The sequence below is a fragment of the Martes martes genome (assembly GCF_963455335.1).
Source record: "Martes martes genome assembly, chromosome: 17".
Classification (NCBI taxonomy): domain Eukaryota; kingdom Metazoa; phylum Chordata; class Mammalia; order Carnivora; family Mustelidae; genus Martes; species Martes martes.
In genome coordinates, this window is record NC_137905.1 from 41,503,598 (window position 1) to 41,528,560 (window position 24,963).

General features: G+C 37.8%; 1 protein-coding gene across 4 annotated transcripts in view; it reads left to right on the forward strand.

The window, feature by feature from the left end:
• LSM14A (LSM14A mRNA processing body assembly factor) overlaps window positions 1–24,704 on the forward strand; it is a 55,156-nt gene extending 30,452 nt beyond the window's left edge. The window contains exons 4-11 of one of the 4 annotated variants that reach the window (XM_080828363.1): window positions 6,782–6,904; window positions 12,093–12,269; window positions 12,549–12,614; window positions 16,086–16,268; window positions 16,371–16,542; window positions 17,582–17,813; window positions 22,619–22,677; window positions 23,618–24,704. In XM_080828363.1, the coding sequence (XP_080684489.1) occupies window positions 6,782–6,904; window positions 12,093–12,269; window positions 12,549–12,614; window positions 16,086–16,268; window positions 16,371–16,542; window positions 17,582–17,813; window positions 22,619–22,642 (977 nt within the window). In that variant the 3' untranslated portion in view covers window positions 22,643–22,677; window positions 23,618–24,704. The remainder of the gene's footprint in view (window positions 1–6,781; window positions 6,905–12,092; window positions 12,270–12,548; window positions 12,615–16,085; window positions 16,269–16,370; window positions 16,543–17,581; window positions 17,814–22,618; window positions 22,678–23,617) is intronic. The other 3 variants (XM_080828364.1, XM_080828365.1, XM_080828366.1) reach the window with 3 other exon arrangements.
• Window positions 24,705–24,963: the final 259 nt, after the last annotated feature.

Consider the following 24,963-nt stretch of genomic DNA (forward strand, 5'->3'; position numbering starts at 1 on the left):
AAATAAATCCTAAAATTGAATGGATACAAACAGAAATAACTGGTGCTAAGTTTATATCAAATTGATAGTATAACCACACAGAAAAAAAGAGGAATTAAAATAACTTTTACACTCTTAGTAGGGGTATAAGAACAAATAGAACTGTAAAAAACCCTTGACTTAGAGCTTATAATTAGTAGTGGTATTGGTGTTAATTTTGAAACTGTTTTGTATGTATATAAAATAGGGCAAATGACTAATATAGTGATGTTGTTGGGAAATGCTGTTCTTTCCATGGAGAAGGGAGAAAGAAACAGGGGTAAGGAACAACTCCATGGTGTTGCATGTAAATTGGAAGCATGAATATGAACTTGTTTTTTAAAAACTGGTTATTTCCTGACTCTGTTCATAGAAAGGACCTAGAAGCAATGATACCCTGTAGCAAAGAATATGTGTAGACCCAGTTCTTGGTTTCTAAATACCATTCACCACTAGAAGGAACATGGGCCCCTTGAAAAAAGAAGGGGAAACAGTGCTCTTTTTCTTTTTTTTTTTTTTTTAAGTTTATTTATATAAGTAATTTCTACATCCAGCGTGAGTCTCAAACTCAGGACCCCAGTATCAAGAGCATATGTTCTTCCGACTGAGTCAGCCAGGTGCCCAAACAGTGCTCTTTTTTTAACAGAAAAATCCCAGCTAATAAAGAGAAGGAATGGTAGATATAGAAAATCACCATTTTTGTAATATTCAGAGTATTAATTAGCAAGGATTATCAGTGGTTGCTAAAATCATTGGCTGAACAGTGTTGGACAGAATATTAAAATGGTCTTAAAGTATCATCCCACAGTTAATTAATTACAGAGGGGATAACATTGTGCCTTTATAATGGAGACCCCTCATGATCACCATTTTAATCATCAAGTCATAAAGTTTGGAATTGCCACAGTTAACTAATTAAATGTCTCCTAATGTGATGATATAGGAAGGAGGTAAATCCAGATTTACCCTGCTAGCTATAACTGTTAGAATCCTATTCTGAGGATTTAAATAAGGGGCAGTTTCAAATTATCCTTTTGAGATTCCTTTCACTAAATTGAGTAGTTGGCTAACATTGAGATTATTACTGCACCTACCTCGTACATTACTGTGAAGTTTGCATGACTTAATATGTGTAAAGCATTTGAATAGGGTCTAGCACATAGTGTTACATAGTAAATAATGTTTCTACCATTCCTCAGAGCCTGCTTTTCTAATCAATATCTATTCCTTATAAATGCTTTATCTAATTTTAATATTATTGGGAGTTGCTAGTTTACTGTTCTTTGGGTGTCACAAAGGTAGAGGGTTTTATTTGTATTTTCTATATCAGTTGAGTAATTTTTGTAGTAGATTATTTTTTGTTTGTTAATTTCCATATTGGTAGGATAATTTGTGGAATGACTGGAGAGCTATATATAATATTTAGAAGTTGCTAAAATGAGGAGAAGGAGGAAAATTCTTGCATTGATTAGGGTGGTAGGTGATTTTTAGAAAAGTAGTTAATTCAGATATGGTTTGTGTTAGCACAGATTAAGCCAGATTTTGGTCTAAGCCTCTTGTTTTCAATCCCTAGTGCAGTTGACCCTTGAACAAAAATGTATTTGAACTGCACAGGTCAGCGTTCACATGGGTTTTTTCCAATAAATACATTAATAAATGTATTTTTCTACCATGTGATTTTTTTTTTTAAGATATTTGAGAGAGAAAGCATGTGTGAGCAGGGGAAGGGAGAGGGCAGAAGAATCTTGAGCAGACACTGGCCTCAATCTTATGGCCCTGAGGTCATGACCTGAGCCAAAACCAAGACTTGGACGCTTAACTCAGCCACACACCCCCAAATGATTTCCTTAATAACATTTCCTTTTCTCTAGCTTATTTTATTGTAAGAATACAGTACAGTATTCTGACTTAAAAAGGAAGTTTAAATCAGGGAAACACTTGCTATTTGGGAAAATTATTTTCCTCTTTAATTTTTATATGTTAAACAAGTCTTTTTAATAAGTTTTTTTGCAATTTGTATCATGAAGGATTAATATCTGTAACATCTGTAGGGACCTACAACCCAACAGAAAAAGAGGCAGGTATTAGGAACTAACTAACTTTACCTTTTTCAGAAAGAAAGGAATACAGATGGTCCCCAAATGTGGAAAAAGGCTTAGTTAAGTTTTGCTTATAATAAGAGATACACAAAGTAAATCTGTACTGAGGCACCATTTCTCACTGTCACTTTGGCAAAAGCCCAGAAGTCTGAGTGTGTGTGTGTATGTATGTGTATATATATTATTTTTGCAAGATAGTGAAGAAATAGATACTCTCATACGTTGAAAGGAATGATATACCAGACAGGATTAAAACACTATTTTTTTAAAGCTGATGCTAAAATAATTCTTAAGTGCAAAGATTAGGTCTTTATTGACTTTGATTTATGGAACCTTAGGAAAAATTAATGACCCCACAATAAAGGAAACAGTAAAACAGCCATGGCATGCTAAGTCTCATAATACCCTGTGGACAAGACAGAGAACTATTGGCTGAATAGACAGACAAACGGGTACATTTCCTCAGTCTCTCTGGATGAAATGTACCCATTTGTCTGTCTATTCAGGGCTCCCTGGTCAGCAGGAAGCCTGCTTCTCCCTCTCCCACTCCTGCTTGTGTTCCCTCTCCTGCTATATCTCTGTCAAAAATCAATCTGGGGGCACCTGGCTGGCTCAGTGGGTTAGGCCTCTGCCTTCGGCTCAGGTCATGATCCCAGGGTCCTGGGATCAAGCCCTGCATCCGGCTCTCTGCTCAGCGGGGAGCCTGCTTCCTCCTCTCTCTGCCTGCCTCTCTGCCTACTTGTGATCGCTCTCTCTGTCAAATAAATAAATAAAATCTTTTAAAAAAAAAAGATCAATCTATCTATCTTTAAAAACAAAATTTAAAAAAAACCACAAAACCTATATCCCAGCAGCCAGCTAAGAAACCAAAATCTTAATGAGGTCATTAGAAGAAAAGAAAATTACAGCCCATACTGTGGACATGTATTTAAAAATCCTTAACACAGTATTAGCAGTGAAAGCCAGCAATTCATAAAAAGAATAGTACATAATGACAAAGTTATCTCAGAAATGCAACAGTGTTTTAACATTTGAAAATCATTAGTAATTGACCACATGAACAGAATAAAGGAGAAAAACTATAATCTCAAGAGATACAGAATAGGCATTTGATAAAATTCAGCACCTACTTTATCAACAACTGAGGAATGGGAGGGAATTTCCTAAATTTGGTCAGTGAAATGAAAAGTTTACATACACACAGACAAGGTAAAAAGATAATAGAGATTGAAAAGCAAGAACTAAAAATGTCTCTGTTTGAAGGTGACATGATTGTGTATGTAGAAAATGAAAAAGAATATTCAAACCATTAGAATGAATAAGTGAATTTAGCATGGTAAGAGAATACAAAATGAACTATATATTTTTTATAATGTTTTTTTGTTTTGTTTTAAAGATTTTATTTATTTATTTGACAGAGATCACAAGTAGGCAGAGAGGCAGGCAGAGAGAGAGGAGGAAGCAGGCTCCCTGCTGAGCAGAGAGCCCGATGCAGGGCTCGATTCCAGGACCCTGGGATCATGACCCAAACGGAAGGCAGAGGCTTTAACCCACTGAGCCACCCAGGCGCCCCTGAACTATATTTTTTATTCTAGAACAGATGGGTTGCCAAACTGTGGTCTGTATCCAGTCAGCCTCCTGTTTTTATAAAGTTTTATTGGAATACAGGCACACCCATTTATTACATGTTGTTTATGACTGCTTTTATACTACATCGGCAGAGTATAAGTAGTTATAACGGAGGCCATATGGCCTGAAAAGCCTAAATATTTATCATCTGGTCACTTGTAGTTGAAGTTTATTGACATGTGATCTAGAACAGATTGTTGAGAAGTGAAATGCAAAATGCATCACAGCTTGCAGTTAGCACAGTAAAATCAAATACCCAGGAAATAATATAATGGAAGATATTTGAAACAGCAGTGGTTCTCAGTGGAGGAGGGTTAATTTTACCTTCTTCCTGCAGGGGACATTTGGTAACGTATGAAGACATTTTTGGTTGTCACAACTGGGGGAATACTACTAGTATGTAGAGAGTAGAGGCCAGGGATGCTTCCTAACATCTACAATGCCTAGGACAACTCCTCACAAAATGTCAGTAGTGCTGAAGTTGAGAAAACTGCTCTGTAATGAAAACCACAGAATATTGATGAGAGAAATTAAAGTTCTAAGTAAACGGAGACTTAATCCAGGCTCATGAGTTGGAAAATTCAGTATTATTTTTAAGGTACTATTTTTCCCAAAATTGGTTTATAGAGCAAACACAATCCAAGTAGACATTTTAGAATAGAAATTGATAGGGGTGCCTGGGTGGCTCAGTCGGTTGGGCATCTGACTCCTGATTTCGGCTCTAGTCATGATCTCAGGGTCATGAGATCGAGCCCCATGTTGGGCTCTGCGCTAGACATGGAGCATGCTTGGGATTCTCTCTCTCTCTCTGCACCCCCAACCCTGCTTGTGCTCTCTCTCAGAAAGAGAGAAAGAAGAAAGAAAATTGACATGCTGATTCTAATATTTATATGGAAATACAAAACCTAGAATAGCCAAAACAGTCTTGAAGAAAGGGGGCAGCAGGGTGGCTCAGAGAGTTAATGGTCCAATATTTGATCTCAGCTTAGGTCTTAATCTCAGGGTCATGAGTTCAAGCCCTGTGCTGGGCTCCGTGCTGGGTGTGGAACCTACTTTAAAAAAAAAAAAAAAAAGTTTGAGGTTTGTATGTGGTTTCAAGATTTACTGTAAAGTTAAGAGGAATCAGAACAGTGACTTAATGATACAAGGATAGACAGATATACCAGGAATAAAGAATAGAGAGTACAAAAATAGACCTACTTAAATAGTAATTTAAAACAGAGATGCCAGTGCAATTCAAGGGAGAGGGGAATATCTCCCTAACCAGTATATATTTGGAAAAAATTAACCTTGGCCCAAGCCTTACACCATATATAAAAAACAACTTGAGGAGTGCCTGGGTGGCCCAGTCAGTTAATTGTCTGACTTTTTGGTTTTGGCTTGGATCGTGATCTCAGGTTCATGAGATCAAGCCTAACCACGCTTAGCATGGAGTCTACTTAAGATTCTCTTCTCCCTCTTCCTCTGCGTCTCCCCTCTCTGCTCGTTCTCTGTCTCTCAAACAAATAATCTTTAAAAAAAAAAAAAAAAGTGAGTTAAACCAGGAGGCAAATTAGAGTAAGGATCATGGGTGTGATAACAACCACAAACTCAAGAGAAGAGATGGAGGAAATAAAGATACATAAAGATATATAGAAGAGTTTGTTAACCGGAGGGCAAGCAGTGGGAGGTTGGAGGAGGTGAGGAAATAAAGCAGCATGCAGATAAGACTACACATCTTCAGAGTGGCTTATGTCTTAATCATTGCCCAGAAATACTAGGAATAATGGGATGGATTTAACTTCCCACAATCATTTAAAGCATTAGTCCCCACATTCCTGGCGATGTGGGAAGTTACATTAGGCCACTCCTGAGCTGGCCAGGGCTGTATCCTGACTGGATTCCACCTTCAGGGGAGTCCCAGTGAGTCTCATTATCTGAGATTCTATGCTAGGTTCTGATGCCCTGTTTTAGAAGGGTATGAACAACTAGGATTTATTAAATTGGAGGGGGGCAGTGTTAAAGACAGTAGGAAGGTAAGTAATGGTTTGAAGGAACTGGAGTTGCTTAGCTGGGAAATCAGAAGATTGCTAGAATCTGATCATGGTCTTCAAAAGTTTAAGAGCAGATGGGTCAACTGCTGTGGAGCAGACTGATGAAAATAAGGAAAGTGGTGAGAAAAGAGGTAGACAGATAAGGGGAGGGTCTGATAAACTGAGGTAAGTAATCCAAACTTATATCTTAAAGGCAGTGGAAAGCCATCCCAGGGTCCTAAGCACTGTGGTAATGTGGTTATATCTGTATTTCACAAGAGATCCTTCTATCATTTTTAGATTGGATTTAGAGATGGGAGAGGAAGAACTACTGAAATAGTTCCTGCTGCAGAAAACCTACATAGATTAAATATTAAGTCAGAAGAGAACACAGCATAAGAAAAGTGAATAATCTGTAAGGACTGCAGAAATTTAGAGAAGATTGACATAACCTCATATAGCAAAGAATTGGGGCCCTTTCTAGGGATTTGTTACTCGTATTACCAGAATTTTTGTGGTTGCTTTAGCAGAATGCAGCCCCACAGTTACCATCCTGGAGGGAAGCATTAAAATGAACTAGAGTCCATTGGCTAGTGCCTTGGAAATGCTGGATAAGCTCTTCATAGACCTGTCGGCTAATTTGGCTGTTTGTGCAGATACTCATTATTAAAATAATTACACCTTAATACCGGTGTAGAACATACCGTTTCTGCTACTTATGTGTCTAACATCAGTCCTTGCTGTCCTATCTAACTGCTTAGGACAGTATTGCTGTTAGAAAAATTGTTTGCATCCAGAGATGCTGGGGTATATATTGGTTTGCTTTTTTCATATAGTGTAAAAGATTTCTCATACTATTTTTGATGCACTTTAGTTAATTTCCAGGGTTATTAATATGCATGCGTGTTGCAGGGGGTAGGAGTGGCAAAAGTTATCATCATTAAAATGGTATATTACTTTATGTAATTGAAACTTTTAAATTAAACATATATTTTTTTGTCATTAAAAAAAAATCTCTTAAAGCTGGAAGCTCTTTGACATCCTTTGGAACAGAAACATCAAACAGTGGTACCCTATCCCAAAGTAGTGCAGTTGGTTCTGCCTTTACACAGGATACAAGATCACTAAAAACACAGTTATCTCAAGGTAAGCTCTTTTTTCTTTCATATAAACCATTCCTAACATCTTTAGTGGTTTTTGTCTTTCTCTTTGAATGTAAGAGCTTTTGCAGCCTGCAAATCACATGTATCCTTCTGTTTGGTCCTTTTAAGATTTTTCTCCTAGTTGCTGTTGTAATAAGTATATTATTAAAAGACATCCACTGTTTAGACTCTTTACAATTCTGAAATCATAAAACTGGGAGCCAGTGAACATTCTCTGATTTTGACACTTTTTGCAAGGCAGTTATATAACTTGTATGTAATACTTAAATGTATCAAATTAGTCCCAGACTCACCACTGAAAATGAACTATTCTTGATTAATTTAAAATAGTAGCTTAAAAAACCAAGCTATTCTTTATATTGTTGAGTCTTTCCTAGCATCTGCACAGGATCTAGAGCAGTGGTTCTTAGTGTGGGCCACCCACAACCAAATCATCTGGAGTGCTTCTTAAAAAGGTAGGGCCTGCGCGCCTGGGTGTCTCGGTTGGTTAAGCCACTGCCTTTGGCTCAGGCCATGATCTTGGAGTCCCAGGATCGAGTCCCGCATCAGGCTCCCAGCTCCGCAGGGAGTCTGCTTCTCCCTTTGACCTTCTCCCTTTCATGCTCTCTCTCTCTCTCTCAAATAAATAAAATCTATTTTTAAAAAAAGTAGGTGCTGATGATTCCTAGATCAGAATCCTTGGAATTTGGCAGTGTGCATCGTAATTAGCTTCTTACAGGATCCTGTTTAATATTTTAAAATCTATTTTTTCTACCAGCCAGTTTTATAATCTTTGGTGGTCCCAAGATTCTCTATCTTTTTATCTGCAGCTGAAGCGGTTGTTACTGACACATTGCTTTATATGGATGTTCACTTTTAAATAAAACAATGTAAAGTCTTTTCAGAAGGATGCTATCTATAGTCACAGGATAATATTGTTTAAAGCTGTTGAGGGTAAAATCAAGCTAATACTAAACATGATCCTATGTATCTCACTTTAGATACTTTGAAATAGTTACTGTCCTTATTACTGATTTAAAATAATTTTTAATTTTTTCAACAGTCTGAAGATTTGTTGTAGATGAATTAGAGATACAGTAAGTGTAAGAAAGAAAATAAAAACACCCATAGTCCCACTGTCCAGAAATAACAAGTAATTACTTTTTGTTGTATACACTTCAGACTTATTTGTAGGTTAATAGAAGTATATATTTCTCTATATCTCTTTTGGGGTTTTTTTCTTCTAAGACTTCTTTCTTACCCTACAGGGAGCCTGCTTCTCCCTCTGCCTGCCACTCTCCCTGCTTGTACTCTGTCTGTCTTTCCCTGTTAAATAAGTAAATAAAATCGTTTTTAAAAAAAAATTCTTTCTTAAATAAAATTCTTCATCTTTTTAAGCATTAGCTTTCTAAACTATAAAATGGGACTTGAGGGGCACCCGGCTGGCTCAGTGGGTGGAACACATGACTCTTGATTTTGGGGTTGTGGATTTGAGCCCCACGTTGGCTCAAACCACGTTGTGTTGCAGAAATTACTTAAAAATAAAATCTTTAGGGGCACCTGGGTGGCTCAGAGGGGAGCCTGCTTCCTCCTCTCTGCCTGCCTATCTGCCTACTTGTGATCTCTGCCTGTCAAATAAATAAAATCTTTAAAAATAATAATAAATAATAAAATCTTTATAAAAAATAAAGGGGCACCTGAGTGGCTCAGTCAGTTGAGTGGCCAACTCTTGGTTTTGGCTCAGGTCCTGATCTCATGGTCATGGGATCGAGCCCCACAATGGACTCCGTTCTGAGTGTGGAATCTGCTTCAGAATCTCTCACCCTCCCCCCCCCCACTCACATTCACACTTTCTTAAGTAAATAAATAAAACCTTAAAAAAATAAATAAGAATAAAATAAAATGGGTCTTTATTGGTAAGTAACTTACTGTGAGAATTACATGTTTAAAAATGTATGCAATGCCCCTAGCATAGCACCTAACACATAGTGCTTAGTAGATGCTAACTATTTTAATCAATGGTGAACATTAACCTTAATATTGAAGCACTTATTAAAATCATAAGTCAGGATGCCTGTTATCATTACTACTCAGCATTGTTCTGAAATTTTTAGCTTAATCAGGAACACATGAAAACGAAACAGCCATAAATAGTGGAATTAGTATTATTTGGCAGTGCTGTGACTTTCTACTTGGAATTGAGAATTAACTGAAACTGAAATTAGAGGTAAACTATAAAGTTACACACATAAAAAGCAATAGTTGTTCTGAAACCTAACCCACTGATTATGTAATGGAAATAAAAGAAGATGTAATAATAAGAAGAAATAGAAATTAAATATAAAATATATAACAGATATGGCAAACCTCTGTAGAAAATACAAAATGTAGTAGAGGGACATAAAAGAAGTCACAGGTAATCAAAGAAACAGTTCTTATTCCTAGATACAAAGATTTAGTATTAGGAAGACCTTGTGTCTCTTCATTAAGTTTACTATACTCTTAATAAATCCAAATAGAATAGTAGGAGAACTTAATAAAAGAGATACACAGTCCTAAAAATGAACATGGACATACAGTTAGACATTTTTCAAATAAAAGTAATGACATAGGGCTTACCTACTTGATAATAAAGTACGCATAAAGCAGGGCAGGAATAAGTCAGAAATAGTTCCAAATATAAATAAGTGATTGATACATGATAAAGATATTCTTAAATTAGTAGAGGAAAGCTGGCTATCCAATAAGTGATGTTGGGATAACAATTGCCTGATCATTTGGGAAAAATATTCAATCTAGATTTCTTCCCTCATACTTAGGACTAAAATAAATAAAATAGATTCAAGTGTTTAAAAATTTTTGAAGTACATATTATAAGAAAGAGGTATATTTATATAAAGCTGTGACAGAGAAAGCCTGAAACTCTGCATTTAAGTTTCGTCATTGAAAACTTACGAACTTTACAGAATTAAAATACCTAGAGTTTTCTTTGAACTGGTAAGAATGTGCAGATGGGGGGGGCTGTTTTTATTATGCTGAAACCAGCTTCTGGGTTTATTCGCAATGGTATGTCTAGCATTATCTGTATTTCCCTGTGGATAACACAGCTGACAGTATGACTAGAAAACTTCAGTCACAAAGGTTTTGAAAGTACACAGCAGGCAACACCTGGGTGACTCAGTCGGCCTTAGGCTCAGGTCATGATCCCAGGAGTCCTACATTGGGCTCCTTGCTCAGTGGGGAGCCTGTTTCTCCCGCTGCCTGCTGCTACCCCTGTTTGTGTGCACACACACTTTCTCTCTCTCTCTCCTCTAATAAGTAAAATCTTAAAAAAAATAAAAAATAAAAAGTACAGAGCAGTCCTTGCTTGCTGTGATCACCCCTTCACTTGTGGTTCTACACCAAGTGACCCACCTTGTGGGTCACAGGATTCTTTTCTCAAAAGCCTCAGTGAGACAAGTTTTAGAAATGTATAAGATAGGGATGCCTGGGTGGCTCATTCGTTTAAGTGTCTGTCTTCGACTCAGGTCATGACCCCGCGGTCCTGGGATCAAGCCCCACTTTGGACTCTCTGCTAAGCAAGGGAGTCTGCTTGTCTCTCTTCCTCTGCCCCTCCCTACTGCTCATGCTCTCACTCTGATAAATCTTTCTTTTTTTAAAGAAAATTTTATAAGATCATTTAATGTAATATTGTAAAATTGGGGACACCTGGGTGGCTCAGTTGGTTGAGCGGCTGCCTTCGGCTCGGGTCATGATCCCGGCGTCCTGGGATCGAGTCCCACATCGGGCTCCTTGCTCAGCGGGGAGCCTGCTTCTCCCTCTGCCTCTGTCTGCCTGTGCTCACTCTCTCTGACAAATAAATAAATAAAATCTTAAAAAAAAAAAATATTGTAAAATTGAACAGTAGGCTTTCCAAAAAACTTAGCAGTTGTTTTATAAGTAAACTCCTGTATAAGGTGATAAATGATCACAAAATGTTTTCTCATAGGCCAAAACTTCTACAAACCACCATGATTCCTGTTGTAATCAGTGGGAACATTGTACTGTTTCTCTTAGTGGTAGAGTCAGCTTTGGCATTAGTGGCTGGAAATGGTTATACACATTTGTAATTCTATACTTTAGATAACCATAAACTTGGGGAAATTACTAATAAACGGTCCCTGAAGCATTTGGTGCACAATAACCAGTGCGTTGTAAGCACTCACCAGTTCACCAGTGTTTGGAGCCTGAGAGATGCACTGGTGGGTAGTAACATTTGCCACATACTTGGAATTTTTTTTCCATGAAATGAAAATTTCTTAAGCAAAATTTTCTTAAGCAAAACATCCCATGCAATATCATGGGACACGAGAGCACCTTGAGCAGAGATTTACAGCAAACATAGAGACAAAAGATGATGGGAGCCTCTGATACTACATTTTTCTGTCCATACTGTGACCAGGCTCTGACCTCAAAAAAGGAATAATGGAATTTGTGAGTGCACAACTCATATTAACCAGAAGCTTCCAAGAGATCTTTCAAATGGCCAGAAATGAATATGGTGACTGTGTTATTATCTGAAGGGTGTATTTGTTGCTGGCCTTTGAGTATTGATGTATAATTTTCCCAAACCCCCTAGAGTATTGAAGGGCTTCACCTGTCTTTCTGGTTCTTTACTTCCTTTATAATGGAAATGTAATGGAGATAGTACCTATAAATATAAAAGTACCACTTTAGACATATCTTCAGGAAGTACTAAAAATTTTAGGTTACAGCCTCTGGAAATAATGGCTTAAGTGTCAGTATAATCTTGGGGTTGTCATTGGGAAAAGCCTGCATCCTACCTGCATACAACATGATCTTTGATAATATTCCTGGGACGTCTTGCCCAGGCAGCAGATTTTGGAAAATTTACTTAAATCTTACTGCACTAGGTAGAAATACAGATAAAGTTCCAATGGTTGGTTGGTTGGTTGGTTGGTTGTTGGGGGTTTTGGGTTTTTTTTCTGTGTTTCTCTACCAGCCTAGTGACCCAGCCCACTTAAGATAACCAGTTTTAAACTTTGGTCTAATAAATAGATGAATTCAGATTTGTGCTAAGGATTTAAATTGATAGAAGTAAAACTGTACCCTTTTTTTTTTTTTTGAGGGTCTAGATTATTTTGAAATCCCCAGAGGATAGGGTAGTTTCTTATCTTTTGGTTACGTTTTAGGTCGTTCAAGCCCTCAGTTAGACCCTTTGAGAAAAAGCCCAACCATGGAACAAGCAGTACAGACCGCCTCGGCCCACTTACCTGCTCCAGCACCTGTTGGGAGAAGGAGCCCTGTATCAACCAGGCCTTTACCATCTACCAGCCAAAAAGCAATAGAGAATCAAGAGCACAGGCGAGGTAGAACTTTAGCTATTTACTGTTCATTAATTGACTGATCAACATTTTCCATTCACCTTATTTTTCATTAAAAGGATTTACTGTATGTGAATGATCCTAGAAGGTTTAAACTGAACTTGATAGAATGTTCAGTCTTTCAAACTTGACTCAAAGTAGTGATGGTGGTGGGGGTATAGATTTTTTGCTTTTATTTTGGGTTCCTTTGTTTTTCCCATTTTGAACTTAAAGTTTTTGATTTTGTGTCCTGAGCTCATTCCTGACTTTGTATGTCTTTTATAGCTGAAGTACACAAAGTTTCAAGACCAGAAAATGAGCAACTCAGAAATGATAGCAAGAGACAAATAGGTAAGTTACGTGAATCTGAAAACCATATTCTGTGCTTCTCAATTAAAAAGAACATTTGATGCATAATTACTATTGAAAAATGAAAGCCTGGGGCAACTGGGTGGCTCATTGGGTTAGGCCTCTGCCTTCAGTTCAGATCATGATCTCAGGGTCCTGGGATTGCAGCCCGCATCAAGCTCACTGCTCAGCAGGGAACCTGCTTCCCCCTCTCTCTGCCTGCTGCTCTGCCTCCTTGTGATCTCTCTCTCTGTCAAATAAATAAATAAAATATTTTAAAAAATAATAATAAGGAAAGCCTGCGGGGGCACCTGGGTGACTCAGTGGGTTGAGAGTCCAACTCTTGATTTCGGCTCAGCTCATGATCTTATGGGTTGTGGGGTCAAGCCCCATGTCAGGCTCTGTGCTTAGCAGGGAGTCTACCAAAGATTTTCGCTCTCCCTCTCTCTCAAATAAATAAATTTTAAAAAAGCAAAGTGGGGACGCCTGGGTGGCTCAGTGGGTTAAGCCTCTGCCTTCGGCTCGGGTTGTGATCTCAGGGTTCAGGGATCGAGTCCCGCATTGGGCTCTCTGCTCAGTGGGGAGCCCACTTCCCCTCTCTCTCTGCCTGTCTGTCTACTTGTGATCTCTCTCTCTTTGTCAAATAAATAAATAAAATCCTTAAAAAAAAAAAAAAGCAAAATGCAAGCTTTGAGTTTCATTGGGGAATAGCCCTCGGGAGTCAACCTGGGAGTAGCACTGGGGAGTTTCATGTTGTAACAGAGCATTTCTTTATCTTGATTATGGTAGTAGTGGTACAGATGTATACATGTAGCAAAATGTTGTAGAACTATATGTAAAGATATACTAGAAAATGAATATCTCCAAAAACTGTTGAAATCTGGGGCACCTGGGTGACTCAGTGGGTTAAAGCCTCTGCCTTCGGCTCAGGTCATGATCCTGGGGTCCTGGAATCGAGCCCTGCATCGGGCTCTCTGCTCAGCGGGAAGCCTGCTTCCTCCTCTCTCTCTGCCTGCCTTTCTGCTTACTTGTGATCTCTGTCTGTCAAATAAATAAATAAAATCTTAAAAAAAAAAATTGTTGAAATCTGAGTGAGGTTTATAGTGTAGTTATATTGTGCTGGTGTCAGCTTCCTCATTTTGGTAATGTACAGTAATTAAAATATTACTGTTAGAGGGGAAGCTAGGTAATGGGTATATAGGACCACTCTGTACTATTTTTTCAAATTTTTGTGTCTGAATGTTTTAAAATAAAAGTTTTTTAAAAATCACCATTACATTTCTGGAATAAACTCTACTTGATGGGACACAGTTGTCTTTCAGTATATTGAATTTACCTGCCACTACGATTTATACACTTACATTTATATTGTTGAGTGATTTCCTCTTTAGTACTGTCTTTTTTGTTGTTTTATGTTTATCAGTTTCAGGTTAACATTATAAAATTGTTTTCATTGTTTTCTGTGCTTTTAGGAGTGGATTTATCTGTACCTTGAAGGTTTGAGGTGTTCTCATTATAATTATTTAAGCCCTGAGCTTTTTGTTCTTTAAGTAATTGTTCAAGAACTTTAATTTTCTTTCATGATTATTGAGTTAATAAAACTGTACACTTTGTGTTTTGTAATCTATAACATTTGTCCCCGGATTCATTTATCAAAAAATATTACCAAAGATAAATTTATGATTTTAAACGTCCAAATTAAAAAATAAAGGCAAGGTGTAATCACCTTATTTAGATAATTAGAAAGTGATCTTTCACTTAATTTCAGAAAATGTATACTGAAATTCTCCTGTACATTGCTATGTATGTTTTTGTATGTGCTATATGCCATGGAATTCGGGGGTTTTGGTTTGATTTCCTATATTTCACTTCTTTTATTTTGGAAAAGAGAGAACTTCTCTCTCAAAATAAGATAATTGTCGGGCGCCTGGGTGGCTCAGTGGGTTGAGTCACTGCCTTAGGCTCAGGTCATGATCTCAGGGTCCTGGGATCGAGTCCCGCATCGGGCTCTTTGCTCAGCAGGGAGCCTGCTTCCCTCTCTCTCTCTCTGCCTGCCTCTCTGCCTACTTGTGATCTCCTCTGTCAAATAAATAAATAAAATCTTAAAAAAAAAAATAAGATAATTGTCATACTACCATCATTTAACATATAAAGTAATAAGTAAAGTACCTTTCAGTGCACTTCAAAATTCATCAACCAGAGGTTCATTAACAGAACAGTGACTGTTCTTTCAGACTTTTTTTCTGAACAATTTTACAAACATAGTATACACTTAAACTTTTTTTTTTTTTGAGACGGAAAGATTGTGCTATATTTACTTCCTGGGTTATGGCTAGGGTGTTTTTAATAGTGAAGTTGAATGTTTTAAACATCCTGCTTACCTAGTTTTAAGTGTCTGGATATGCTGCTATGGGTTTTTGTGGTTTATTTTTTCAAACGTGGGCAGTTTGCAAAACTTAAGCAAACACTGAACATAACCTGTCTGCTATGGTGTAGTCACTTTCTGATCTTTGTCACTGTGTGTTAAACATTTCACTTAAGTATAATCACTGAATTCATATTCCTTTGTGCTTTGTTTCTTCCATATTCCTTTTTTTTCTTAACACTTCCTCTTATGTTGGATAATTGGGTTCTCAAGTTTTTACTGTAATTTATGCTATTTTGGTATTGCTTTATCATATTTCATAGATCTTGTTAGCACATTTGACAAGGAATAAAGGCAGACTTGAGTAGTATGAAGTCATTTAGAGGGAGACAAGAAAGATGAAAGAGGAAGTGGTTGGAGTGGTTGAGACCTGGTGATGCTTTTATGTGTGTATATGTGATATTTGTGCTTATTAGTGTTCATTTATTTTTTTATTCCAAATCTTGGTTCCTGTGATCCTTTCATAGAAGACTTCCTAAATTTTGAGAACCCACTATATGTTCAGCACTTTGTAGGAATTAGAACTGTAAGCAGAGCCGAGGCCCTTCCCTTAAGGAGTATGACAGTAATTTACTGTAGAAGTCTTCAAAACAGTTTGGTTACACACTCTGAAAAACATGTATGCGTTTGGGCCCCATAAGTATAAATTTCATGTGTTTTGTTCTCAGTTCACAGTGTATTAGGTTAGTGAAATTTCATTTTTTTTCTTTTTAAAAAAATTTTTTTAAGGATTTGTTTATTTAGAGAGAAGGCTTGTGTGAGAGTGTGGGGGAAGGACAGGTAGATGTTAAAGCAGACTCCCTGCAGAGCGTGGAGCCCGATGTGGGGCTTGATCTCACAACCCATGAGATCATAACCTGAGCCAAAACCCAAGAGTCGAATACTTGACCAACTGAGCCTCCCAGGCACTCCAATTCATTTTTATAAAAACTACTAATATAGTAATGTGTATAGAAACTTTTAAAAAGCATTTTTGTTATTGTCCATTTAATAAGACCATAGTAATAACTTCTGTCTTAAACCAGTTTATTCTTTCTTTATTGACATAGTTCCAGGTGCTCCTTCAGCTCCAAGGAGAGGGCGTGGGGGTCATCGAGGTGGCAGGGGCCGATTTGGTATTCGACGAGATGGTCCAATGAAATTTGAGAAAGACTTTGACTTTGAAAGTGCAAATGCACAATTTAACAAGGAGGAAATAGACAGAGAATTTCATAATAAACTTAAGTTGAAAGGTGAGTTTATTTTTCTACTCAGAAAATGTTCTTATTTGGCTTATGAATTGTGGATGTTTAATGTAAATCTTGACTTTCTGGTATGTGCTTGTTTTTCATCAGAAGATAAACTTGAGAAGCAGGAGAAGCCTGTAAATGGTGAAGATAAAGGAGATTCAGGAGTTGATACCCAAAACAGTGAAGGAAATGCAGATGAAGAAGATCCTCTTGGCCCCAATTGCTACTATGACAAAACCAAATCCTTCTTTGATAATATTTCTTGTGATGATAATAGGTACCGTCTTTTTAGCTTCTCTTATGCTCTTAGGAGGTTGAAGTATCAAATGATTTTCTATAAATTCACTAAGTTTAATGAATACTTAAAAATATCTAAGGACTACAATTATTTAGTGTTTTGTTTTGCCAGAAGAAAATACTCTGTACTTAAATTTTCAATGATATTACTCCTCACGAAGAAGAAAAAACCATATACTTTTGTTTAGGAATGCATTCACATTTAAAAATTAGTGATTAAACCAAAAGCATTCATCTAATATCTAAGTAAGGCCTTTACTTACTCCTCTACACTGTAGTTCAAATGAAGCCATGGCCTAAAATGCTAATGTTACTCTGAAGTTTGCTAACATAGTAAAAGTTGGCCATATCGTAGCAAATGTGGGTCCAGAAAATTGTCTGCTTAATTAAAGGAGCCAGCATAGCAGGAGTTCTAGAGTTTTTGCTACCCATCCTAAATTCTCCTTCTCCGAATGGTAGTTTGGTGCCACCTGGTGGCAGTTGTCTACTTCAGTGTAAACATGGGGAGGGTGATGATCTGATCTTAGTCCTGGGATTGTATGGGCGTAGGATAGCAGCAGTAGCAATCTAAAAACGTCCTTCTGACATCAGGTCCAGGGACTGGGCTAGGAGGATACTAGAAACTTACTTTCCTAGCACCCTGGGACCTACTTTCCTTCTCCGAGCTTCCTGAGACAGTTCCCTTTCCTGGCTTAGTCCTCTCTCACTCTGGGGCCGAGGGGAGAGTGCAATCATTCGCCAAGCCTACTGTATTTGAATTCCTGTTATATTGGAGGCTGTTACGTTTGTTTCATCAGCTGTATTTGAAAGAAACTAGTACTGGTCGTATTTTCACGGGAAGCTTAACAATATTATGGGAACATCCTGCCATGGACAGTTTGTAATGACTTAGATAAGGTGCTTATTTTTATTTGCTCTTGAGGATTTATTTATTCTTAATTTGGAAATTAGTGCCGCATAGTTTTCCTGGAAAATGTTCTTAAACCCAATACACTAGAGATTATTTGTTCTTGTAACAGAGAACGGAGACCAACCTGGGCTGAGGAAAGAAGATTAAATGCTGAGACATTTGGAATCCCACTTCGTCCAAACCGTGGCCGTGGCGGGTACAGAGGCAGAGGAGGTCTTGGTTTCCGTGGTGGCCGAGGGCGTGGTGGTGGCAGAGGTGGTACCTTCACCACCCCTCGAGGCTTTCGTGGTGGATTCAGAGGAGGTCGTGGGGGCAGGGAGTTTGCAGATTTTGAATACAGGGTAAGTATTATATGGTTTGGGGTTAGCATGCAGTTTTATGAAATTCAGAATGGTTTACTTTTATTTATTTTGCGTGAATATTTTTAAGCCATTTGTATAACTCCCAATTTGTTCAGTAGGGGATTAAGTTGTTTATATAATTTTAAGGAGCAGTAACTTCTTGGCTAATGAGTCCAAAGTTTTTAACTGCTTTCTTTTCAATTGGAGGAAGTAAGAGATAGAACTACAAGATAGGGGTGGGAGGGGTCTTTTTTTTTTTTTAATCATAGAACCATGGTTTTAGATTTCATGGACTAGTAAAATTATCCCCCCAAAAAATATTAGGAAGTGATTTAGGGTTTTTTCCTTTTTTCTTTTTTTTTTTTTTTTGGAGGCCCTGGGGGATTATTAAAGAAATACCAAAAAGATTATATCGTATCACCTTTATTTTATACTACAAAGTGTATAAAGAGTCTAGGAAAGACATTCTCCAGACTGGAAAGCATCCATAGCAGCCAACATTTATATAGTATTTTGCATGTATTAGGCATTGTTCTAAATGTTTTTCACATATTAACTCACTTAAATCTCACATGAACTCTTTAAGATAGTTTGTTCTTATCACCATTTTACAGAAGAAGAAATAGGTATAGAGATATTAAATACCTTGTTCAAGGTCAGCTAGTAAGTGATGCTGTGCACTCATGAGCTTCGTAAGTTTGTTCCTGAGTCAGTGCTCTTAATTTAGTTTTATGGAAAATTCAACTGCATTTTTCCTGGTTTTCTTCTTTTACCTTGATCTTGAAAATATTGTGATATATTGGCACTTGAGAACTGCTGCTAGAAAACTATGTAGCTCTGTATAGTATGTTTATATATGTAGTTAATTTACTGAAAGGAGTCTGTAGATGAAGTCAGTGTCACTCTCCTAGCTTATTGATTTTTAGGTTCAGTAGAGAGGAAGGTTATATAATCACAGAATGGATCAAAATCCCCTTGTAAAGAGATCTACTAGGAATTACAAAGGGCAGCTGGAAACAAAAAGACCTGCTGGCAGGAATTCTATTGTCCATTATTTGAAACTGCCCATTGTTGAGATCCCCCTTGAAGAATCGATGTTAGTGGCTTTGGGTTCTGGTCTGTTAATTCTGACACCTCTGATATTATATCATGCCAGAGCTACTGAAAATTAGTTTCAAGTCATTAGCTCAGGCTGTCCAGCCATGGTGGCCTAGTGCAGCAACAGGACTTACAACTTGCAAAATTTCCATTCTAGCTGAGAGACTTATGCCTTAGGAGTTACACAGTGCCCACTGCTTGTCACTATTATTCTTACTACAGCCTTTGCCAGGGGCCTTTTGCTTTAGAATTCAGTAGACTTTTCACAGATTTTTGCCCTTAACCCTCCTGAAGTATTTGACACAGATAACCATCCACTAGCCCTTCTAGTTTTTAAAAATACTGTTATTTTTAGGGTATTTTTGTCTTTTTCTTCTTAAAAATAACACGTGTTCCAGGGCACCCGCTGGCTCACTTGGTAGAGCATGCGACTCTTGATCTTGGGGTTGTAACTTTGAGTTCCATGTTGGGTGTAGAGATTATTGGAAAATAATTTTTTTTTATATAAGATCTTTAAGAGTAATGTAATAATAACATATGTTCCTCAACACAGCCTATAAACACTTCATGATATGCTTCTCCAATTCAGAAGTCTTGTACTGGCTCTTGGCCTTTTTGCCATTGGGACTCTCCTTTTCTTTACTCACTCTGCTGCAGATGTGTGGACCACCTTCTTGCTCTTGTTCAGTGCCAAACTTGTTCTTATCTCAGGACCTTTTCACCCATTCCTTCTGCCTAGAATGTTCAGTTTGCTCCTTAAAAGCTTTCATGCTCCGGGTGCCTAGGTGGCTCAGTCTGTTAAGCATCTGCCTTTAGCGCTGGTCATGTTCCCAGAGTCCACGGGACCAAGTCCTGTATTGGGCATCCCACTCCATGGGGTGTCTGCTTCTCCCTCTGATCCTTCCCCCTCTCGTGTTTTCTCTCTCTCTCTCAAATGAAATAAATAAAATCTTTAAAAAATAAAAGCTTTTATGCTCATGTTTGTGCTTCCTCTTCTGCCCCCATATTTCTTGACCCCACCTCTCTCCCCTCCCCTTTCTTTCCTCCTCCTCTTGTGAGCTTGTTGATACATAGCTTTTAAAGTCCCAGTTTTTCAGCTGGGACCTTATGTGCTTCTACCTGCATCTCTCCATCTTTATCTGCTTTATGTCCTTTGACCTTCTTTAAAATGACCTTACCATCTTCTTGCCTTCCCCCCGCCCAGCACCCTCACTAGCTGACAGTGCGGTGTAGCCCCTTTCCACACTACCGCATTTGTTCCTGTTCGCTATCCCTGCCCGCTACCGTAGTAACCCTTTGATTGGTCTGCAGACGTTCGGTCTCTTTCCCTCACTTCAGGCAGATCAGCTGTCTGTTGAAGAACCTGTGACAGCTCCTTGTTGAAGACCACATGGAGTCAACTTGTCTTGAGGAAAAGGACGCTTACATTAAACTTGGATCCTGATGAGAATTCTAGTGATTGTTGCCACTGTGACTTCAGTAGACCCATTAAATCTTTCAGGCCCTTGGTTTTTACATTTTTGGAAGCACAGTTACGCTTTTATCAAATACACATTTTTAAAAAATTCTTTATTAACATATAATGTGTTATTAGCCCCAGGGGTACAGGTCTTTGTCAAATACACATTTTAAAGATCATTAAGGTCTCAGTTAGAAGGCATCTGAGAGGTCAGAGCTCCTGGCCAAGCCGTGAGTCCTGAAGTATCCCTTATAGGGGCTGGCAGCTTACTTCTAAAAGCATCCATCCTACCCCAGGGGTGGTTTAATTAGTAGGATTTCACAGTGTGGGTGAAGATCTTTCCCCCTTTATCTTCACTCTTAGTTTAACTCTAGCCTTATAAACACACAGAATATACATACTCCTCCATGATAATTCCTCAGATATTTGAAGCAGCAGCTGTCATGTCATCTCTGAGATTGGACAGTTATTTCCCATTATCTAAACGCTCATTAGTAAATCTTTAAATAACTGCTCTGTGCATGGTACATGCCTTTATTAATTCAGACTTTTTGAAGCTCTGTCCCTGTTCCGTCATTTTTGAGCCCCCAGTGAAATCCCCTATCACACACATTGCAGAACTAGAATTCATCATAGAAGTTGTCTGCATGAGTCTTTATCCACATTAGTGTATCCTTGACAAATAGTCCAGCCTCTGTTTGGGTGTTTCAAGGCATGATAGATTGACTGAGCCCTAGATGTTGCCCTGGTGGTAAGGTTCTAATGTGACATTGTACTGCCTGCTCTTACTCTGTGCAGATCCCACTGCCATATCCAGCCCCGTTTCTCATTGTGCTTTAAGGTGTTTGGTTCAAGCAAGTTGACTCGTGGTCAGTGCTTACACACACTGTCCTTGATTCCAACTTTGACCTCATTTTGTTGACCAAATATAATGAAGTCTTCATATATAGCATGCACTGTGCTGGATATTAATGGTAAGCAAGACGGATGCAGTCCCAGCCTTGTTGGTGTTTTAGTCCAGTGGGAAGAGAGAGACAGCTAAAAGTCAAGTTTTACATCCTTCACAGTCTTGTCCAAGATTTGCTCTGTCCTTGGAAACCTCTTCCTGCACTGATTTCTTCCTTTTCTGACTCCTGTGGATCTGCTTTCATCGGTACACGTTTTAAATACACTCATGTTCCATGTTTCATGTATTTTTGTTCCGCATTTCCAGCTGCATACAAGCCTCTTGACGTTAGTAAACGTGTATTTTACTTTAATTTTCACCAGCAGACATGGAACCATAGTGAGCTTAAAGTAAGTGTTCAACATGCTGATTAGGAATACGCTACTTCAGCCTTGAGTAAGGCAGGAGGTCCATCAGTGTGGCTAGTCCTTGTTTGTCCATTCCAAAGTTAAATGACCCTTACATCTGGCATGAGAGCCCTGACCTCCACATTCTCCACCTTCTAAATCATACCACCTGGCACCTTTAGAGGCGGAAATAGTGATTGATCACTATTAAATGAAGGAAATTTACCTTTAAGGATTAAACTCCTTTCTAAAACTACATCTGATACTTCTCAGAGAAATAGAGGTCATTGGCATTTACAGCAGCCTTCATGTAATGGGTTGGCTTTCTTCTTTGTGCTCTGTTGGCATGAATCGTTAGTTTTGACGTGCGCATAAGCAAGTCTGGTTGTTGAATGAAAACATAGGCAAGGTAGGATTGTAGATTTTTAGAACTCCTTAAAAATACCAGCTGAACTATAAACTCTCTCTCACCCTGCCCCCAATAGATAGTTAGGAAACCAACGACCCAGAGAGGTTAACTCTCTTGATCTAGGTACAAGGTAGTAAAGCCAAAACTTACTTTCTTTGACTTCTAGTCCAGTTTTCCTTGAGGATAATGTTAGAAACATAAACTTGTGTTAATAAGGTTGGTCCTGTGGAGCTTTGTGGGGGTGGGGGATGAGGAGATCAGGTTGGGTTTGTAGTAAGAATATAGTTAGCTCCTATTTTATATGCTGCTGCTGCTGCTGCTACTACAGAGATTAAATAAGCCACCATGGTAGGTGAGACAGATTACCTTCTGTTTGAGTCTGTTTCTTCAGATAGGGTCCAGAAACAAAGAGGTAACCAAAATGACTCAGCATGGTACTCTCTCTCCCTTTCCCCCTTTTCATTTTCTCCTCTCTTTCCCTCTACTTCTCTGTATCCCTCTACCCCTCTCTCCTCTCTCCCTCTCTTTCTTTTTTTTACCTTTCAGAAAACCACAGCTTTTGGACCCTAAAATAGGTCTGGATTGATCGTACAACTTTCTGAAAGGTAAAAAAAATAAATAAAGTCGGGGCATGTGAAGGTTGACTTTGGTGGGAGACTGTGGGGTGGGATTATCTTCAGTTTATTCCTTTCTGCACCAATTTATACCATGCCATATGTACTCCAATTTAATGGCATTGTGCAAGTGGTTTGGTGCTATATACACAGATAAAGTTAAGTCTTTAACATTGGAAATAATGCATTTCTAACAGTCAGGATGAGAATCAGCAGTAAAAATCAGGTATATGATAACAGCTAGTCCTGAGGAAAATAGTAGCTCCTGGCTCTGGTGTTATGTAAAGGCCTTTTGATTAGGTTTAGCGTCACTGGAAAGCTAAAGGCTCGAGACTTTTGTTTTTTCCCTGGTTACTTTTTAAAAATCACCCAGTCAACTCTGATTATCAGAACTTATTTTGAACTTAAAAGTTATCCTTTTAAAATGAATTTCTAAATCATTGCTTTCTCCTGGCATGAAACCTGGGAGAGAAATGTTATTTTACTGTCTGGATATTTTATTGCTTAGTAAAGACATCAGAGACTTCAGGATTTTATTAGTCCTTTTCCAGAGTATGTTGTCAGTTGTATTTGATGAGTTTGACTGCTAAGTTGAAGGTTTAAGTTTATCATTGTGTTTAAAAATTACTAAGATGCAAGCAAAGATAGTGAGGTATGCCTGTATCTTAGGGGCCTTCTCGCTAGAACCAGCCCACACCACACCACCACTACTGTAACCTCTGCTAACTAGAAAATGCAGTTAACAAGTAATGAGCTACTGCTGGGTGTAGAAGTCATAAAATGTTTCTTGGAAATTAGTGAAATGGATTTATACATGAAAGGGAAAAAAGGGTATATTTGAAAGTAATGAGAAATACACTTAAGTAAATTAGAAGTACTTATTACTAAACCAATAATTTGAAACATGAGCTAATTTTTTTTTCCTTTTTAGAAAGACAACAAAGTTGCTGCATAGTCTACAAACAAGTCTTTGAAAATAGGTGAATTTCTAGCTCTTCATGGTCCTGAGAATTGGTTTCAGCTTTGAGAAGAATGAAGAAGTGAATTTGCTGTATATTTGTCACCAGCACTGGGTTTTTGTTTGTTTGTTTGTTTTTCTGCTTAATTTCAAAGATATGATGCAGTTACTTTTGAGGGGGAAAGGCTCATCTTAAAAAATGAGCATTAAATATATTTGGAATAGCAGAAGGTTAAGTAATTTCTTATGTATAGTTAAACTACAGCAGTACTTCAATGGGACTTAATAAGTATTTTTTCATCACTGAAAGGATTTTTCTTATCACTAAATTGTATTTGGCAATTATTGTAAGTTGCCTGCAGATAGGGCCGTGATACTGTGTTTTGAGCCACAGAAGGTTGTGTGTATGTATGTGTGCGTGTGTGTGTGTGTGTGTCTATATCTTGCTCTCTTTCTTTCTTTTTGGAAATCCTGTAATATCCCTTTTGAGGTAGCTTATTTCATCAATTAATTAGGGTGCTGGATGGTAGAGAATTTTGTCAGTCAACTATGTACACACAGTAAATACTGTTTCTTAGGCAAAGGTAACTTTTTTATATAGTTGTAAAATTCCATTATATTCCATTGCCAAAGAAACATTAAGAACTTTGTATAGCTGTATAAAAAGCAACTAATTTTTTAAAGAATAAACATTTTAAAGTCAGCAAACATACTGTGTCCTTGCAGAAGTTGATGTGCTGAGGAGCAGAGCTATGGGTGGTGGGTCTTTTTTCATAGCTTTCCAGGCTTGAGAGTTTTGATTTTGATTTTTTTTTTAAATATTTGGAACATAAATGAAGATTTGATACATTCTTCCATTATCTGAAAAGGATAAATTACTCATACTCATTGTAAGAACTTCATTTTATAACAAATGGCATATCACAGGATTTGTCCAAATAATAAATATTTTCAGTATATGAATGTAAATAATCATAGATAAGAATGTACTTAGCTGTATTTTCAAATAAGCACCCTCCCCTTTTTTAAGACAATAAAACTGGGCATCGATTAACCTGTTCTTCCTGATATGCCTGGAATTTTGTTGTGATATCTTGATTCATTCCATTATATTTCAGGAGGATTCAGAGTGCTAGAAATTATTTTGGCAACCTATAAGATACCCTAACACTGGTCCTTAGGCCTGTGGCCCATAAATGACTCGGTAATAGAGTTCATTGCTAATTATAAATCACTAGTAAATCTTTTTGATATTTTAAGCTATAGTGGAAAAAAAAGTCTGGCCGCTTTTGTGTTTTTATGAAGGCCATAGAATAAAG